The sequence below is a fragment of the Eriocheir sinensis genome, chromosome 61, assembly GCF_024679095.1.
Source record: "Eriocheir sinensis breed Jianghai 21 chromosome 61, ASM2467909v1, whole genome shotgun sequence".
Lineage (NCBI taxonomy): Eukaryota > Metazoa > Arthropoda > Malacostraca > Decapoda > Varunidae > Eriocheir > Eriocheir sinensis.
Window position 1 is genome coordinate 9,581,590 of NC_066569.1, and position 15,000 is coordinate 9,596,589.

The 15,000-nt window shown below is 46.4% G+C and overlaps 1 protein-coding gene across 2 annotated transcripts in view; it reads right to left on the reverse strand.

The window, feature by feature from the left end:
* The window catches only part of LOC126986405 (lachesin-like), an 88,037-nt gene that overhangs the window by 23,902 nt on the left and 49,135 nt on the right, over positions 1-15,000 (reverse strand). For both annotated transcript variants that reach the window (XM_050842546.1, XM_050842547.1), the window contains exon 4: positions 2,535-2,644. In XM_050842546.1, the coding sequence (XP_050698503.1) occupies positions 2,535-2,644 (110 nt within the window). The remainder of the gene's footprint in view (positions 1-2,534; positions 2,645-15,000) is intronic.

The following is a 15,000-nucleotide window of genomic DNA, read 5'->3' on the forward strand; positions in this document are numbered from 1 at the left end:
TGAGTATCTAGGGTGAATAATATAAACCTAGGGCGGGAAATATGAATCTAGGGAAAAAAATATATACATCTAGGGTAAAAAATATATACATCTAGGGTGAAAAATATGAGGATGAAAAGAATAAACTAGGGTGAGAATTAGTGACCCAGGGTGAAAATTTTGGGTCTAGGGTGAGAATGTGGGTATAGGGTAACACATGAGCCTAGGGTGACAAATATATATACTAGGGCGAAAATGATTGACCTATAGGGTGAAAACTATGGGTCTAGGGTGAATATTTTTTCCCTAAACATGAGGAGAGAGAGAGAGAGAGAGAGAGAGAGAGAGAGAGAGAGAGAGAGAGAGAGAGAGAGAGAGAGAGAGAGAGAGAGAGAGAGAGAGAGAGAGAGAGAGAGAGAGAGAGAGAGATTAATATAGAGGGGAAGAATGTGAAGGAAAAGGAGGAAACGGAGAGAGAGAGAGAGAGAGAGAGAGAGAGAGAGAGAGAGAGAGAGAGAGAGAGAGAGAGAGAGAGAGAGAGAGAGAGAGAGAGAGAGAGAGAGAGAGAGAGAGAGAGAGAGAGAGAGAGAGAGAGAGAGAGAGAGAGAGAGAGAGAGAGAGTGAAGCAGACAAGCCACTCCCCTCTCTCCCTCTCTCTCCCTCCTTCCCCTCCCATCTCTCTCCATCCCCTCACTTTCCCCTCCCAGCATGACACGCCCAGACGCATCAGCCAATCAGGAGGGACTATGGGCGGTGCTCTGATGACGTCACGGAGCGCTGGCCAATGGGAGGAGGCGGTGGGCGTGGCCTCGAAAACGGAGCGCTGCCATTGGTCGTTTCACGTTCACTAACAACTTAACAAACAAAAGGTATGTTAAGAGTGGCTAGGGGGGGGAGGGGGGGTGCATGAGAGAGAGAGAGAGAGAGAGAGAGAGAGAGAGAGAGAGAGAGAGAGAGAGAGAGAGAGAGAGAGAGAGAGAGAGAGAGAGAGCGCACAGCAGGACTTTTCTCTCTCTCGCGCGGTAGGAGGGCGTGGTCAAGAGATGGAGAGAAAAGAGAGAGAGAGAGAGAGAGAGAGAGAGAGAGAGAGAGAGAGAGAGAGAGAGAGAGAGAGAGAGAGAGAGAGAGAGAGAGAGAGAGAGAGAGAGAGAGAGAGAGAGAGAAAAAAAAACACATCAGCCTTGCAAAACTTGACACACAAAGAAAAGCAAAAAAAAAAAAGAAAGAAAAAAAAAATCAAGAAACTTTTATATAAACAATTTTTTGGGTTATATTTAAAAGTAATTCATTTTTATTATTTTTTTTTCTTTTTCAAACAAATTTTTTTTCCATAATCTTAAAAAAAATTTGGAAAGAACAGGAATTGGAAGGAAGTGGGACATACGAACACACACACACACACACACACACACACACACACACACACACACACACACACACACACACACACACAACACACACACGCACACACATATTTTCTATTTCTTCCTCTTTTTTTTTATTTTCTTATTCGTATTTTTCCTCCTCTTGTTTTCTTGTTTTCTTCTTCTTCTTCTTTGTTTTCCTCTTTTCTTCTTTTCTTTTCCATCCCCTTTTTCCCTACACCCCCCCTACCCCCACCCCCCCTTCCCCCCTACCCCCCACCTCTTACCGATCAATAACAGACAAACAGCGATTAATTAAAAAAAGATTAAAACAGACAAAGGGCTCAGAATCACCCTTTTTTTTTACCACTAAGGGTGAAGAAGGGTGACTAGGGTGATGGCAGCTCGCTCCCTTAAGAATAGAACACAAGGGAAGGGAGGCATGGGAAGGGTGTGTAAGGGTGTGTGGTGGGGGGGAGTAGGGGGTAGGGAGGAAGGGTGATTTGGGGGTAGGGTGAGGAGGGAAATAAGGGTGAAGGGTGAAGGATAATGGGTGTGAAAGGGTGAGTGCTTGCGTGAGTTCGTGAGTTCGTGAGTGAGTGAGTGTGTGTGTGAGTGCTTGAGTTCGTGAGTAAGTTCGTGAATCCGTGAGTGAGTGCGTTCGTAAGTTCGTGAGTGATTTCGTGAGTGCAAAACAGGGTGAGAGAATATACCAAACAGGGTGACAGTAACTAAGCAACAAACATCAACAATAGCAACTGTCAGGGAGCTTATTTAACCTGCGAAGGGAGAGAAAAATATTAAGGGTGTGGACGGAAGGTGCGCGCTACCAAATTAGAGATGAACACACATACAGGTAGTGAACATTCGCCCAGGTGTGTAGAGTGCTAAGTAGAGAGAGAGAGTGCGTCCATAAGTAGTAGTAGTAGTAGTAGTAGTAGTAGTAGTGAGGTGCAAAACACAGGTAATACAGCAGCTAAGATGTGTGTGAGTGATTTAATATATACAAAACCCAATTAGCAGGTTAGGTCAGGTAAGAGGGGAAGGATGGGGAAAGGTGTGAGGGGGGGGGTGGGGGGAAAGTGGTGGTGGTGGTGAGAGAGAGATAACTACGGGGTGTGTTTTGGGGGGTGCTGGGGTGACGTGGGGGGTGACAGGGGGGTCGGGGTGAGGGTGGAAGGGGGGACTTACCCTATAACCCCCGAGGTCATTGACGACGCAGGAGAAGGTCGCGTCCCTCCCCACGGGTACGGAGACATTGTTGAGGGGCGCGGCGAAGTCAGGCTGCCCCGCGCACACACCTGGGGAGAGAGGACAGGTGAGAAAGGGGTAGAGGGGGAGGGGGGAGAGAGGAAATTGGGACGGAGAGAGAGAGAAGGTGCGGTAGAGAAAAGGGGGAGAGGAGGGAAGGTGTGAGAAAAGAGGGAGGGAGAGAGGGGTGGGTGGGAGAGGAAAAGGGGAGAGTTGTGAGTGGGGAGAGAAGGTGGGGGAGAGAAATGAAGAAGGGAGGAAGAGAGAAAGTGAGGATAAGGGGAAGGAGAGAGAGAGGGGGAGAGAAGGGGAGGTGTGGAGATAAGGGGGAGAGAGAAACAGGTGGGATGGGGAGAGGGAGGGGAGAGAAATGGGAAGGGAGCAGAGATGGGAAGTTGGGACCTCTCCTCTCTCTCTCTCGACGTGGACACATGACCATCCGCCAGGCGTGACCGATGATTGGGCGGGAGCCAGCCAATCACAGCTAAGCATTCACAGCCGTCCAATCAGGAAACAATAACAATAATAATAATAATAATAATAATAATAATAATAATAATAATGATGAATAATGAAGGGTAGTGGTGATGGTGGTGGTTGTAGTAGTAGTAGTAGTAGTAGTAGTAGTAGTAGTAGTAGTAGTAGTAGTAGTAGTAGTAGTAGTAGTAGTAGTAGTAGTAGTAGTAGTAGTAGTAGTAGTAAAAGTACGAATAGTAGTGAAGGAAATTACATTGATAAAGAAGATAAATAAGAATTAAAAGAAGAAAAAGAAGAAGAAGAAGAAGAAGAAGAAGAAGAAGAAGAACATGAACGATAACAAAAAAAACGAAGAAAAAAAAAGATCAACAACAACAAAAACAAACTAAACAATGAAACACACACACACACACACACACACACACACACACACACACACACACACACACACACACACACACACACACAGAACTTCCCCCCCCCCTCCACCCACCCACACACACACACAACCCAACCCCTTCCCCCACCCCCAAACAGCCCCCCCTTCTCTTCCCCTCCCCTCCCCCACCCCCACCACACAACCCCTTTTCCCCCACCCCATACACCCCCTTCCCCTCCCCTCCCCCCTCTTCCCCCCATAAAAAAAGCTTATTGCATTTTCTCATGAATTCTGATCGACTGTGATTGAGCCGAAATTTAAGGGAGCGAAACGCCGATAAGAAGCAGGCAGGGTGAGGAAGGGTGATGAGGGAGGGTGAGGGAGGGTGAAAAGGGGGGTGGAAAGGGTGAAGGAAGGAGAAATGGGGTGAGGAAAGGTGAAAATGGGGTGATAAGGGTGAGAGCAGAATAGGAAGAAACAGAGGAAGGGTGATTAAGAGTGGGACAGGGTGAAGAGCGATTTAGGGTGAGGAAGGGTGAGAAAGGGTGACAGGGAGTGAGGGAGAGTGTTCATAGGCTGCAAAAGGGTGACAGAATAAGGGAGATTATAGTAGTGAAACAGGGTGATTAAGAGCAAAACCAGGGTGACTTAGGGTGAAGCAGAATAGGGTGAATAGGGTGAAGAAAGGTATGAGGGAAGATCAGGGTGAATATCTTCCTTCCTCACCCTACCTTCTCTCCCTTCCAATCTCCCTCTCTCACCCGATCTTTCCTCTCCCTCGTCTTCTTTCCAACTTATTTCTAATCATATAATTTTTTTTCTCTCATTTTCTCATCATCATTCTTTTTGTCTTCTTCTTCTTCTTCTTCTTCTTCTTCTTCTTCTTTCCAACATCGTCTCCCTCTCCCTTCCTCCTCCTTCCCCCTCCTCCCTTTCGTTGACCCTCCTCCTCCTTCTCCTCCTCTCCTCCTCCTCCTCTTCCTCCTCCTCCTCCTCCTCCATTGGATGAGGAGGATAAAACTCATTAAAAGTCACGTCTCATTACAAAAAGGGAAAAGAAGAAGAAAAGAAGAAGAGGAAAAAGAAGAAAATGATGATATAGAAGAAGAAATTAAATGACGAAAATAATAGAAATGATAGAAGAGAGAAACAGAGGAAGAAAAAAAAGATAAAGAAAGAGAGAAAGAGAAATAGATATATAATGTATGATATAGAAATGAAAGGAAGAAGAAAAGAGAAGAAGAAAAAGAAGAAGAAGAAGAAGAAGAAGAAGAAGAAGAAGACAAAATAACGAAAATCCTAGAAATTAAAAAAAATATATATATACAAGAAGAAAAATATTGGTGAAGAAAAAGAAATAGGGGAAGAGAGAGAGAGAGAGAGAGAGAGAGAGAGAGAGAGAGAGAGAGAGAGAGAGAGAGAGAGAGAGAGAGAGAGAGAGAGAGAGAGAGAGAGAGAGAGAGAGAGAGAGAGAGAGAGAGAGAGAGAGAGAGAGAGAATGTTGTACGGTTAGAGACTAGCATAACAGGGTGAAAGAAGGGTGAAACTGGGTGTGAAACAGTGTGAAAGTATAACCAGGGTGAAAAAAAAGAGTTCAAAATAGGGTGAGACAGGGTGAAACAGCATGAAACAAAAGTATGAAACAGGGAGACGGTAGGGTGAAACATAATCCGAAAATAGGGTGAAACAAGGTCAAGAAAGGGTGAAACAGTGGAAAAAGTAGCGCAAGTCAGGGTGAGCGAGTAGGGTGACACAGGGAGAAAAAAGTAATACGAAACAGGGTGACAAGGGTGATACAGGGTGAACGAGCAGGGTGACGCAGGGAGAAAAAGTGATATGAAACAGGGTGACAAGGGTGATACAGGGTGAGGGGGCAGGGTGACACAGGGAGAAAAAAGTAATACGAAACAGGGTGATGATACAGGGTGACGCAGGGAGAAAAAGTAATACGAATCAGGGTGACAAGGGTGATACAGGGTGAGGGGGCAGTGTGAGGGCGGGCTGGTCAGGGTGATGGATGCTGTGTCCGCCTATCAGCCGCGCCAGGTGGGGTGAGGGAGGGTGAGGGGGGGAGGGTGAAGGGGGGGGAGGCTGTTGATAGGTTTGAATATGTTACTGATCACAGCTCTCCCTATCTCCCCCTCCCTTCTCTCCCCTCCCTCCCCTCTTCCCTATCACCCCCTCCCCCCTCCTCCCTTCCCTCCCTTCTTCCCTACCACCCCCTTCCCTTCCCCCCCTCGTCCCTATCACCCCCTCCCCCCCTCCCTTCTCTCCCTTCCCTCCCCTCTTCCCTATCACCCCCTCCCCCCTCCCTTCTCTCCCTTCCATCCTTTCCTTCCCTCTACTTTCACCCTCCCTCTTCGTCCCCTCCTTCCTTTCTTCTATTTTCACCCTCCCTCTTTTTTCCTCCCCTCCACTTCCTTCTCCCCTTCATCTTCCTTCCTCTTCCTTCCATTTCATATCCTTATCTCGCTTTCCTCCTCCTCCTCCTCCTTCTCTTCCTCTTCCTTCCCTTCCTCTCTCCCCTTCTCTTTTTCCTCCCTTACACAGGAATCGAGAGAGAGAGAGAGAGAGAGAGAGAGAGAGAGAGAGAGAGAGAGAGAGAGAGAGAGAGAGAGAGAGAGAGAGAGAGAGAGAGAGAGAGAGAGAGAGAGAGAGAGAGAGAGAGAGAGAGAGAGAGAGAGAGAGAGAGAGAGAGAGAGAGAGAGAGAGAGAGAGAGAGAGAGAGAGAGAGAGAGAGAGAGAGAGAGAGAGAGAGAGAGAGAGAGAGAGAGAGAGAGAGAGAGAGAGAGAGAGAGAGAGAGAGAGAGAGAATCATGGGGTTAGAACAATATTTCACTCTGAAGAGGAGAGGGAGAGAGGGAGAGAGGAGGGAGAGGAAGGGAGAGAAGGGAGGATAGGGAGGAAGGGAGGGTTACACTGATCACACTGCTGAGGAGGAGGAGGAGGAGGAGGAGGAGGAAGAGAAGGAGGAGGAGGAAGAGGAGGAGGAGGGTCATTCACCAAATTCTCCTCCTCCTCCTCCTCTTTTTCCCTTGTCTGTTTTTCCTCCTCTTCCTCCTCCTCCTCCGCCTCCTCCTTCTCCTCTTCCTTCTCCTCCTCCTCCTTTACATTCCTCCATCCTTTCATCCTCTTCATATCTCCCCTCTCTCTCTCCCTTCCTTTTTTTCTCTCTCCCCTCTCCCTTTCCTCATTCTCTCTCACCATCTATTTACCTTTCTCCCTCATTAACTTTTTCCTTCTCTCTTTCTTTTCCTTTCCTTCATTTCTCCTCTTCCATTAATTCTCTTCCTTTTCCTTCCCCTTCTTTCTCTTCTTTCCTTTCCACCTTTTCCTCCTCCTTTCTTTCCCCTTTCCTCCCTTCCTTTCCTTAATACCTCCCATTCCTCCATCTCTCTTCTTTCTCTTCCTCTCCCTTCCCTTCTTCTCCTCCTTACTTCATTTCCTTCTCCTCTCTTCCCCTCCATCCTCCTCCTTTCCCTTCCCTTCTTCTCTCTCAATTCCCTTCCCTTCCTCCTCCTCCCCTTCCTTCCCTTCGACAGGTGGAATGGGTTATTGAATTATGTGTAGATAGGGAAAGAGGGCAGGAGAATGTTAGTGAAGAGAAGGGAAGGGAAGAGAAGGGAAGGGAAGGGAAGGGAAGAGGAGGGGAGGGGAGGGAAGGGGAGGGGAAGGGATAAGAAGGTAAGGGGAATATATTTGAGGGGATTGAGAAAGAAAGGAGGAGGAGGAGGAGGAGGAGGAGGAGGAGGAGGAGGAGGAGGAGGAGGAGGAGATGAAGGGAAAAGATGGGAGATGAAAATGAAATCGTCTCTCTCTCTCTCTCTCTCTCTCTCACATACTTTTCTCTCCTCTTCAGTTGGCTAATAATCTTCTTCTCTCTCTCTCTCCTCAGGGAATTGACCTTAACCTAACTATAGGTAACCTTGTGATTGGGGAGAGAGAGAGAGAGAGAGAGAGAGAGAGAGAGAGAGAGAGAGGGAGAGAGATGAAATGCCACAAATCTCTTTAGTAATTTCCCACCAACCTCTCTCTCTCTCTCTCTCGTATCCAATCCCTATATGGTCCCCTTTCCTTCCTCCTCCTTCCTCAGTCAGTCAAGACAATAGGAAAGCATCATCTTAATTGGTGGAGGAGGAGGAGGAGGAGGAGGAAGAGGCGGAGGTGCTGAAGGAGGAGGAGGAGGAGGAGGAGGAGGAGGAGGAACAGGAAGAGGAGGAGGAATAAGAAGAAGGTAAGGATCAGCTGGCACTAATATCCCCCTCCTCCTCCTCCTCCTCCTCCTCCCCTAGTACTGATTATAAGGGGGAGGAGGGGGAGGAGGGGGGAGGGGGGGTAAAACAGGTGCTGACGGAGGCTCTGAAGAAGATGATTCGCTATTATGAAGGTTAATGAGGTGGGGGAGGGGAAGGGAGGGAAGGAGGGGAAGGGAGGGAAGGAGGGGAGGGGGAGAGGAAGGGAGGGAAGGGGAGTGAGTGGCGATGGTAGTAGTAGTAGTAGTAGTAGTAGTAGTAGTAGTAGTAGAAGTAGTAGTAGTAGTAGTAGAAGTAGTAGTAGTAGTCTAACTGTTTATCTATCTATCTATCTATATCTATCGACCCCTCTCTCTCTCTCTCTCTCTCTCTCTCTCTCTCTCTCTCTCTCTCTCTCTGTTTTTCCTTCCTTCCCTCCTTCCTTCTGTGTGTGTGTGTGTGTGTGTGTGTGTGTGTGTGTGTGTGTGTGTGTGTGTGTGTGTGTGTGTGTTCGTGTGTGTGTATTTCCCAAGCGTCGAGGAGGAGGCCAATTTCAGAAACCGCGGTACGGATAATTCTCTTCCCTCCTCCTCCTCCTCCTCCTCCTCCTCCTCCTCCTCCTCCTCCTCCTCCTCCTTCCTTCTTCCCTCTTCATTCTGGTTCTGTTTCTGTCTTCGCCTCTTTTTTTTTTTTTGCTTTTCTCTATTTCTTTTTCCTTCCCTCTTCTTTTTTTCTTCTTTTTCTTCTTCTAAATCTTTTTCTTCTTCTTTTTCTTCTACTTCTTCTTCTTCTTCTTCTTCTTCTTCTTCTACTTCTTCTTCTTCTTCTTCTACTTCTTCTTCTACTTCCTCTTCTTAATAATCTTCTTCTTTTTCTTCTTCTTCTAAATCTTTTTCTTCTTCTTTTTCTTCTACTTCTTCTTCTTCTTCTTCTTCTACTTCTTCTTCTTCTTCTTCCTCTTCTTCTACTTCTTCTTCTTCCTCTTCTTCTTCTTCTTCTACTTCTTTTTCTTCATTTTCTTCCTCTTCGATTTTTCTTTTTTTCTTTTCTTCATTTCTGTTCCTTGTCCTCCTCATTTTCTTCCTCCTTTCCTCTTTTTCCCTCCTCCTCCTCCTTTCTCTCTTTCTCTCCCTCATTCTTCTTGCCATCCTTCCTTCCTCCCTCCCTCCCTTTCCAGTCTTTTCTTCTCCCTTTTCTCTTCTCCCTTTTCCCCTTTCTCTCCCTCCTTCTCCCCCTTTTCTCCCTCATCACCAATTTTCTTTTCCTTTCTTATTTCTTTGCCTGAATTAGGAAGGAAAACAGGAAAAGAAGTAAAGGAAAAGAAGGAAAAAGAAAAGGACAAGAAGAAGATGGATAGAGATGCGGAAAAAGAAGGAAAACAGGAAAATCAGCGAAGGAAAAGAAAGAAAAGAAGAAAAAAGAAAGAAAAAGAAAGAAAAAGGAAAGGACAAGACACAGAAACGAGAAAAAAAAGATAGATAAAGATGCGGAAAAAGAAGGAAAACAGGAAAATAAACGAAGGAAAAGAAAGAAAACAAGAAAAAAGAAAGAAAAACAAGAAAAAAAGAGAAAACTGTGAAAGCAAAAAAAAAAAAGAAATAATAAGAAAATGAATAAGAAAATAAGTATAGAAATTAAGAAAAAAGAAAAAGAAAAGAAAAGTGAGAAAAAGATCGTAGAGGTTTAAAGATAATGAGAAAAAAGTCGTACAGAGAGAAAAAAAGAAAATGAGAGAGAGAGAGAGAGAGAGAGAGAGAGAGAGAGAGAGAGAGAGAGAGAGAGAGAGAGAGAGAGAGAGAGAGAGAGAGAGAGAGACCAGACAGAGAAAGAGACAGAGAGCAAGAAAGAAAATGAGAGAAAAATACAAAAGAAAAAAGGAAAAGAAAAAAATAAAATAAAAAAAATAAAAAAAAACTGAGAAAAAAGAGAAAAATAAGAAAAACAACAACAAAAAAAAAAAAAACCGAACGAGAGAGAGAGAGAGAGAGAGAGAGAGAGAGAGAGAGAGAGAGAGAGAGAGAGAGAGAGAGAGAGAGAGAGAGCGAGTGACGCATTTTCGAGATTTACGCAACGCTTCCGTACAATAGACGCTCGCCACAAGACCCCAATGAATACCTAAACAGGGGGGGAGGGGGGGGAGAGGGGAGGAGGGGGGCAGGGAGAGGAGGAGGTTAGGGAAGCTTATAAGTAGGAGAGAAAAGGAAGATGGGCAGAGGAGGGGAGGAAGAGGAGGAGGAGGAGGAGGAGGAGGAGGAGGAGGAGGAGGTATATTAGTAAGAGAAAAGAGGAAGGGCGAGGAGGAGGAGGAGGAGGAGGAGGAGGAGGAGGAGGAGGAGGTTAAAAAGAAAGGGAAGAGAAGAGAAAAAGGAAGAGGAAGGAGAGGAAGAAGGGAGGAGGAAAGGAGAAGGGGAGGGAGAAGGAAAAAAAAGAGGAGGGGGAAGAGGGGAGGAAGAGGAAGAAAGGGAGAGGAGGGGAAGAGAGAGAAGAGAAGGGAAGGGAGGAGGAGGAGGAGGAGGAGGAGGAGGAGGAGGGAAGAGAAAAGGTCTTGGAAAACTATAAGTAGGGTAAAGAGAATGGGGAGAAGAGGAGGAAGGGAGGGAGAGGAAGAGGGGAGGAAGAGAGGGGAGAGGGGGAGGAAGGAGGTTGATGAGTAGGAGAGGAATGGAAGGGGAGGGGAAGGAAGGGGAGAAGAAAATGGAGGAGGGAAGAGGGAAGGAAGGGGAGGGGAGATACAGGGAGAAGAAGGATAGAGGGAGGTATAAGGGAGGATAGGGAAGAAGGGATAAAGTGGAGAGTGAAGGGAGAGAAGGGAAGTGGATTAAGAAAAGGGAGGAGAGAAGAAAGAAGGGAGGAAAGGGAAGAGGAGGGAAATAAGTTAAGAAAAGGGTGTAAGGGAGATTAGGGAAAGGGAGGAAGGGGAAGAGGAAAGGGGAGGAGAGGAAAGAAAGGGAGATAAACAGGAAGAGAAGAAAGGGAGAGAGAAAGGGAGGAATACATATGGAAGGTATAGGGAAGAAAAGGGAGAGAAAAAGGGAGAGACAAGAACTAAGGTGAGGGAGGAAAGAAAAGGGAGAGAGAAAATAGAAGAAGAAGGAGAGAAAGAAAAAGAAGGGAGAGAAGATAAGAAAATGAAGGATAGAAGAAAAGGAGAGAGAGAGAGAGAGAGAGAGAGAGAGAGAGAGAGAGAGAGAGAGAGAGAGAGAGAGAGAGAGAGAGAGAGAGAGAGAGAGAGAGAGAGTTGTAGTTATTGAAGGAGTTAGACGGAACTTAGACTCTCTCTCTCTCTCTCTCTCTCTCTTGTACACTTTCCTTTAATATTACGAAAGACAAAAAAAAAGATTATAATTAGGAGAGAGGGAGAGAGAAAGTAAGAAAGGGAGAGAGAGGGAGAGAAGGGCGGGAGAGAAAGGGAGAATAAGGAAGAAAAGGGGAGAGAGGAAGGAAGGGAAGAAGAAAGGGAGGAGTGGTGAAGGGAAGGGAGAGATAGGGAGGGGCGAGATGGGTAGGATGGGAGGGAGAAGGAAGGGAAAGGGAGATGAAAAGAAGGGAGCTTGCAGTGGGAAGTTTAAAGGGGAGAAGGGAGAAGAAGGGAAGGGAGGGTAAGGGGAAGGGAGGGAGGAAAAAGAATAGAGAGGAGAGGAAGGGGAAAGAAGAGGGGAAAGAGAGGAAAGAAGAAAGAAAGGGAAGGGGAAGGAGAGGAAAGGAAGAGAAAAGAAGAGGGGGAAGAGAGGAAAGAGGAAGAAAGGAAGGGGAAGGAGAGAAAGGAAGAGGAAAGAGGGAAGAGAGGAAAAAAGGAAGGGGAAGAAGAGGGGAAGGAGAGGAGAGGAAGGGAAAAGAAGAAGGGAAAGAAGGAAGAAAGGAAGGGGAAGGAGAGAAAAGAAAGAAAAGAAGAAGGGAAAGAGAGAGAGAGGAGAGAGGAAAAAGGGAGGGAAAAGAAGGAAGGAAGGAGAAAGGAAAGAGGAAGGGGAGAGAAGGAAGAAGAGGAAGGGGTGGGGGGGGGGGTAAGGGGGGGAGGGGGGTGAAAGGGGGGTGGGGGGTGGGGGGTCTACAAATCAGGTGTGTGCTGTCATCGCTGTCTGTCACGTTTGAAGTCACCTGTCTGATGTCAATCTGCCTCCCTCCCCCTTCCCTTCAGTCAGGTGTGTTGATGGAAGGGAAGGAGGGAGGAGGAGGGAGGAGGGAGGCCCCTCTCTCTCTCTCTCTCTCTCTCTCATATCTTTCTTTTTTTTCCTCTTTTTTCTATATATTTTTCATTATTTTCTTTTTCTTCCCTTCTTCCTTTCTTCCTTCGTTTTCTTCTTCCGTATTTTTCTTCTTTAATTCCTTTCTTTCTTTCTTCTCCTTCTTTCCTTCCTTCCCGTTCTTCTCTTTTTTCTTCTTTTCCCTCTTCCTTCTTCCTTCATTCCTTCTTTTCTTCCTTCCTTCTTTCTCTTCTTCCTTCCTTCCTTTCTTTCTTTCTTCTTTACTCTCTCCTTCCCATCCTCCTTTTCCTCCTTCTTCCTTCTCTTCCTTTCTGTCTTCTTTACTCCTTCCTTCCCATTCTCCTTTTCCTTCTCCTTCCTTCCTTCTTTCCTTCCTTCCTTCCTTCCTTCCCTCCCTTCCTCTCTCATCGTAAAGAGTTTATCGAATTTAAAAATGGAAAAGGGAATTGAGAGAAAGCGAAAAAGTATGAAAGGGAGGTGAGAGAGGAGGAGGAAGGGGAGAAGAAGGGAAGAGGAAGGGGGGTGGGGGGAAGGGGGGCGGAGGGGGTGACAGGAAAATGAGTGAATGACAGACAGGAGAAATAGATTACCTGAAAATTAAATAGCTCAGTGATGATGATGGTGATGACGATGATGATGAGGAGGAAGAGGAAGAGGAAGAGGAAGAGGAGGAGGAGGATAAAACGAGGAGAGGCAAAAAAGAGGAAGATGAAAAAAACAGAAAAATCAAGTTGAGAAAATTTGAAGGAAAGGAAAAAAAGAAAGGAAGGAAGAAAAAAAAGAAAGCGAAAGAAGAGAGCAAGAGAGAGAGAGAGAGAGAGAGAGAGAGAGAGAGAGAGAGAGAGGCACCAATATTCGCGGTGACCTGTCTGATCAAAGGGGGGGGTGAGGGGGGGTGAGGGGGGGTGAGGGGGGGGGGGCGAGATATGTGACCTATGCAAGGGGTCGGTCACTCAATACCTGCATATTATCACCCCAACCCCCCCACCCCCCTTTAAATATTCACCTCTCTCTCTCTTCTTTCTTTCTTTCTTGCATTCTTAATATCTCAACTAATTTTTCTCTCTTTCTCAATCTCTTCCTTCTTTTCCTCATTTTCCTCCTTTCCTTTCATTTTCCCTCCCTTTCCTATTTCCATTCATTCCATCTCCCTGCCTCCCTTCCTTCCTCCCTTATCTCTTCTTCCTTCCTTCTTCCCTTACCTCACTTTCTTGAGAGGGAGGAGGGGGTGAGGGTGTGAGGGGGGAGGGGGAACAGAATGATTGGAGAGCTTAGCGTGGTAGAGATGGCTGATTGTCGAGAGAGAGAGAGAGAGAGACAGCATTCTCCTAATGTTCTCTCTCTCTCTCTCTCTCTGCTTCAAAATACTTAATGGCTTTACAAATATGGACTAATCAAAACTATTTATGATCACTGACACATTGCAAACGAGAGATAATGTCGTAAAACTTAAATATAAACAAGTAAATTCAGACTACACCAAAATTTCTTCCCCAACGTTGTAATGCGATAATGGAACAAGCTCCCCCTTCAGCGGCCCAGCGTAACACGATTGACTCCTTTAAAATACAAGCTCGACCGTCACTTCCTTGAGCTTAATATTAACTAACGGTAGAAATGCAAAGTCTTGGTGACGTTAAACATTAAATTTGATAGGATTCCATCGGATCTGTGTGGCCTGAAAAATCTATGTAAATCAATTGTGTCTTAAATAATTTTCCTGCCACGCATTTCCTTCCCCTTCGTTTTCCCTTTTCTTCTCTTCTCCCTCTTCTCCCTCTTTCCCTCCTTCTCTCTTCCCTGTCTTTGTATTTTCTTGACCTATCATCTTCTTTCCTTTCTCCCTTTTCCTTCTTTTATTTTCCTTCCCCTTCCTCCCCATCATCCATTCCCTCTTCCCCTTCCCATACTCTCCCTCTTTCCAGTCTGCCTTTTTACTGAGGTTGAAGGACAGATCACCTAGTCGGGTCTGTGTGGTCTATGTAAATCTATGTAAATCTCTATCCTCCTCCTTCTCCTGTTTTTTCTTTTTTTTTTTTTCTTCATTCATTCCTCTCAGCTATCTTTCCTTCCATATCTCCTCCTCCTCCTCCTCCTCCTCTTCTTCCTCTTCCTCCTCCTCCTCCTCCTCCTCCACCTGTCACTATTTTACAAAGGGGAAGATATTCTTGACATTAATTGGGGTTACATAAAATACATAGAGGAGGAGGAGGAGGAGGAGGAGGAGGAGGAGGAGGAAGAGGAGGAGGAGGAAGAGGTTGGCTGGTCAGTCTTTCGCCATCTTTGTTTTTCTCTTCTCTTCTTTTCTTCTCTCTCTCTCTCTCTCTCTCTCTCTCTCTCTCTCTCTCAAACTTTTCCTCCCTTCCTTCCTTCCTTCCTTCCTTCCTTCCTTCCTTCCTTCCTCCTTCCTTTTTCCGCCTCTCCTCCAATTTTCCTTCTTCTTCTTCTTCTTCTTCTTCTTCTTCTTCTTCTGTTATCCTCTCCCTTTTCATCATCCTATCCCTTCTCATCTTCATCTTCATTGCCCTCCTCCTCTTCCTCCTCCTCTTCTTCTTCTCCTTCTTCTTCTTCTTCCTCCTCCTCCTCCTCCTCCTCTCCCCTCTATCAACACCCTTCATCCTTACCCACAATTCTTCACTCCCTTCCTCCTCTTCTCCCCTCTCCCCTCTCTCCCCTTCTCCCCTCTCCCCTCCCTCCCCTCCCTTCTTTTCTCCCCTCAATCCCAAACTGTTCTAACGGCGTGTGAGGTAATTTAACAACTCTCCCCTCTCCCCTCCTTCCCCTTTCCTCCCCATTCTCTCCTCTCCCCTTCTCCCCTTCCCCTTGACTAAACAGCTGGCATGGGGGAGAAGGTGGGGTGTTCAGGAGGGGTGAAAAAGAAGGGAGTAGGAAAAGTGGGGAGGAAAGGGAGGGAGAGGGGGAGATGAAGAGGTGTTAGTGTTAGGGTGACATATTTAGGGTGAGGGGAGAAGGGTGAGGGAGAAGGGAGGGGGTGAGGAAGGGTGAAAAAGGGTGAAAAATAAGGTAAATAGGGAGAGAAAATAACAAAAATAGAAGTGGAGGGTGGGGTGAGGGAGGGGGGTCAGGTGGGGTGATGGGGGGTGATGGGGTGACAT